The following is a 4,316-nucleotide window of genomic DNA, read 5'->3' as shown; positions in this document are numbered from 1 at the left end:
ATAATACATTTCTTCTTTTTTTCAAAAAAAGCTTCTCCTCTGATCATTTTAGAAAGACTTTAAAACAAGGTGATAAAAACCAATGTATATGATCAGGGGAGAATATGGATATGAATTAGAAATAGAGGGCCATTTGCAGAATTAGAAAACGTGTGAATGGCTGCTGCATCCCTTCAACCTGAAGAAATACAATCAAAATTGTGAATCACCTCGCGTTGAAATAAAAAAGAAAAAAGGAAAACCTTTTAAAATCCACAATCTTTCCCTCGGTGAGCAAATGGGCAGCAAGGTGCATTTGCTGGAGCCTTTCAAACGCTAACGCGGCCATATTTCACTCTTACAACCTTCTCACATCTCCATAAAATATTACAGCACTCAGAGTGATGACTGGAGCCCGGGCGCGTTTTCTCACACGCTTTCTCTGTAATAACGCAGTTTGACTCAAAAACACTGATTATCTCACTCTTATAATAAAAAACATAAAACCCGAGCTCTGTCCTTTAAAGAGTTTATATACTCTGTTATGATCAACTCCTCTTCAAAGACTGACTCTTTTATTTCAAATACCTGATGGGAAACGTGAAACGACGTGATATAATGTTCCTGATGGTGTTAAAGTGAGTGAAACCGTAATCTTTTTTTAGGAAGGCGGATTACAACGCGCGCTGGAATAACTCAGTTTATTCCGACATCATTCTCTAAAGTGGATCAATCACAAAATTGTGCAGAGGAAATAAACAACACGCCGACTGGTTGAAAAGGCCATGCCGCCTATCATATCAAAGATATCAACACAAATAAATTGTAAAATAGCCTAGTGAAAAACATCAAGTTAAATCGTGTTTTTTTCCCGTGGACTGGTCTTTGAAATTTAATTTTCAGTCTCCAAACATTAAGAGCCCCCCCCCCCCCCCCCCCCTCTCTCACCGAGTCCACTTTAATATACTCTCACTGTCTGCGGTAGCAGCTTATAATGTAAATGTATATTCTTTGTCATATGTGGAAACAATGATTTCCACGGCTGTGAGAGGCATCATTAACGGCACAGCTAAAGATCTTAATAGAGTGTGGCTGTTGGTGCGTTCATGGTCTCCTCCAACACCCCGGATTGCACAATTTCAAAGTCTTTAATACGGCTTTGTGCAACAATCGAGTGGTTTCAGTCGAGGATGAAAACAAATAGTTGTACTTTGTTTTCTATATTGGAGCTTTTTGCTTTTGCACAAGAAAGCCAGAAAACGTAGGCGTGGCCTTTTAGAACACATTTAGGGTTAGTGTGAGGGTGAGTGTAAATACAAAAACTGTTTCAAAAATAAGTGGATACGTTTATAAAGCCTGGGCCTTTAAATAGCAGCCCACTGGGCTATGTTCGCTTACTTTTTTCCGCCTGTGTATCCGCTCTGAAACGTAACGTGTCTGCAACATGGATCATCATCTGTCATAAATAAATCCAGTCAGTCCTTATAACCACCGAGAAGGCTCGTTCATACGCAGTTGAGCTGGAAGCTGCTATTTCCGACAGCAAGTCAAGGCAGCAGCCGTCCAGCGAAAGATGCACGTGTAGAAGCAGCGGAGTCTCTGTCTCCTCCAATCAGGGCGCGGTCTCACTCAGCCCCCGTCCAATGGGAATAGCGAGCGTGCAGGTGGCTGCGCTATTATCAGCGGGTCCCGCTTCACTCCCAGCCTAGAGCGAGTCAATTTATGGAAAGACAAGTCGACCCTTTAATGGTTCCCATCAAAACCACCTAAAAACATCATCAGACCGGCCGACTTCCGAGAGGATTCCTGCGGCGGACGCATGCAGCCTTCTCCCAGCTGGCAGACTGCGACCGAAGCAAGCACGCGGAGAGACATTTTGTGGGAGTTTTGACAAAGCTTTTTCACTTCCCACGAGAGAAGAGAAGTTCGCTTTTGCTCCAAGTTTTTCAACATTTCAAGAGTCTGCTTCTTCCTTATCCGGGATACTTTTGCAGAAGGCGGCAGAAGTGGCCTGGATCCTGAGTACCACCAGTCCGCTCTGCGCCTTTATTTACTCTGAAAGGTTATCATTTTATCTCCGGTTTTTTATCCAGGCGAGTTTGGTGGTTCATGTTCACAAATGTTAGCGATCGGGCAAATGGAGGCTAACCGGCAGAGTGCTTTCGTCCTGGGCAGCACCCCGCTGGCGGCATTGCACAACATGACCGAGATGAAGACGTCCCTGTTCCCGTACTCTCTGCAGCAGAGCCCGGTGGGCTTCAAGCCCCAGCTCTCATGCCTCAACTCCCACATGGCCTTAGGGACCCCGCACGGAATAAGCGACATCCTGGGGAGACCCATCACCGCGGCCGGACAGCTGCTCTCCGGGTTCCCCCGGATAAACGGCCTGACCACCACCGCGGCCGCCGCGGCGGCAGCGGGGATGTACTTCAGCCCGGCGGCGATGTCGCGGTACCCGAAGCCTCTGGCCGAGCTGCCGGGGAGGGCGCCCATCTTCTGGCCCGGGGTGATGCAGGGTTCTCCCTGGAGGGACCCGCGGCTTCCCTGTCCTAGTAAGTCCCGTCTGACCGCCGGTCTGCTTGTACACTGCTCGAGGAAATGTATAAATTCAGAAAGAGAGAGAGAGAAAACATCACGGCTCCTCTGTGGGGTCTTAGAATATTGCTTATGGTTTTAGATATCATTTCTAAAACAACACAAAGCGAACGCACACAAATACAATATGATACACAGTGATCACGTGATCTAAATCTATTATAATTAATTGTTGAAGAGATGCATGTTGGCCACCATAATAAAGGCAGGCTACCATTGAGCATCACAGACACTGGAAGTTCTTGATAGAAAATGTAATTATAATGTGATAGGCTACTTGGCAGGACTTTCAAACTTGTAAATAATATATATATATATATATATACACACACACAATGGCGTCCTTTATTAAAGCTTTAATTTCATTTTAGGAATATTAGAGGCTCATTCTGAATTGACTTGTAATGGAATCCAAATCAATTAAGAAAATAATAATGCAATCGTCTGAAGTTGCACTATGTTTACATAACCATGCCTCCTTGCGCGATCTCCTTCCAGGTCAAGCTATGATGTTGGACAAGGACGGGAAGAAGAAACACTCCAGACCGACCTTTTCAGGACAGCAGATCTTCGCACTGGAGAAAACTTTCGAGCAGACCAAATACCTGGCCGGCCCAGAGAGAGCCCGCCTGGCCTACTCTTTAGGGATGACCGAGAGTCAAGTCAAGGTAAACAGAAATATATATAAATAAAAACACCTGCCTTGTCATTTTTGCAAAATGTGGAACATTTTATTTGGTCAACTTTCTCTTTTCTGCAATCTGTGAAATTCCACTTATTGGTGCGCAGACGAAGATAAAAAGTTATTTGTGATGAATTACTTGATACAACCTATATTATTTAAATTGTTTTTATTGATGCTGTTATTAGTCATTTATATTGTTTTTTTTAATTTAGTGTGTTTTGCACCCGATTCTTTTAATGGATCATTTTGGTTTGGTGCTTTTTGATTACTTTTGATCACATTTTGATCATTTTTTATTGTCATCATTCGTGGACCTGTTGAGCATCTCTTCCTCCCTCTCTCCTCCACAGGTCTGGTTTCAGAACAGGAGGACCAAATGGCGGAAGAGGCACGCGGCGGAAATGGCCACGGCCAAGAAGAAGCACGACTCTGAGACGGAGAAGATGAAGGAGAGCTCGGACAACGAGGACGACGACGAGTACAACAAGCCCCTGGACCCGAATTCGGACGACGAGAAGATCACGAGACTGTTGAAAAAGCACAAGGCCACCAACCTGGCGCTGATCAGCCCGTGCAGCAACAGCTCGGACACCTTGTGATGCCCACAGCGTGGCGGGAGGGGGGCACACGTAGGAGGAAGAGGAAGGGCAAAGGGGTCCAACAGAGACTTGTCGCGCTCTTTCTGACCCCCTTTCCACCTGCTGACACTGCGAAACATGCGCCTGAGGGGTGGTGGGGGGGTCGCATTATGCTCAGGCAGAACAAGAAAATGCGTAAAAAAACCTTGAATGTGCGCCAAGACGCGCGAAAAAGACGCAGAAATCAGACGCCTTTTGGCCGCATCCAAACCAACTTACAGACACTGCAAACACGGAGATATGACTCCTGAACCTGGACTTCAAGAAGACTGATGACACGCGAGTGTAAAGTACACGCACGTGTTGGGACGGGACATTGCTTTGGCGACGCAAATCAGTTTTTACGCATACACAAGTGAAGTTTTAACAACCTGTGTAAATGTAAACACAATAGTACACACACACACACACACACACAC

At 45.5% G+C, this 4,316-nt stretch overlaps 1 protein-coding gene across 1 annotated transcript; it reads left to right on the top strand.

The window, feature by feature from the left end:
• The first annotated feature begins 1,676 nt into the window (after positions 1 to 1,676).
• On the top strand, positions 1,677 to 4,310 carry nkx6.2 (NK6 homeobox 2). The gene is made up of 3 exons (XM_031841495.1): positions 1,677 to 2,531; positions 3,073 to 3,242; positions 3,610 to 4,310. The coding sequence occupies exons 1-3, from the start codon at positions 2,099 to 2,101 to the stop codon at positions 3,856 to 3,858; spliced, it is 852 nt and encodes a 283-aa protein (XP_031697355.1). The 5' UTR covers positions 1,677 to 2,098; the 3' UTR covers positions 3,859 to 4,310.
• The last annotated feature ends 6 nt before the right edge of the window (positions 4,311 to 4,316 follow it).

The sequence above is a fragment of the Anarrhichthys ocellatus genome, unplaced genomic scaffold (genome assembly GCF_004355925.1).
Source record: "Anarrhichthys ocellatus isolate YVR2014 unplaced genomic scaffold, GSC_Weel_1.0 scaffold4545, whole genome shotgun sequence".
NCBI lineage: Eukaryota > Metazoa > Chordata > Actinopteri > Perciformes > Anarhichadidae > Anarrhichthys > Anarrhichthys ocellatus.
This window is presented reverse-complemented; position numbering and strand designations above follow the sequence as displayed.

Excerpts from the sequence above, each read along its gene's own strand:
- nkx6.2 (XM_031841495.1), top strand. The coding sequence starts at position 2,099 with ATGTTAGCGATCGGGCAAATGGAGGCTAACCGGCAGAGTGCTTTCGTC. Across the intron at positions 2,532-3,072 it reads CCCGCGGCTTCCCTGTCCTA|GTCAAGCTATGATGTTGGAC; the intron begins GTAAGTCCCGTC and ends ATCTCCTTCCAG. Across the intron at positions 3,243-3,609 it reads TGACCGAGAGTCAAGTCAAG|GTCTGGTTTCAGAACAGGAG; the intron begins GTAAACAGAAAT and ends TCTCCTCCACAG.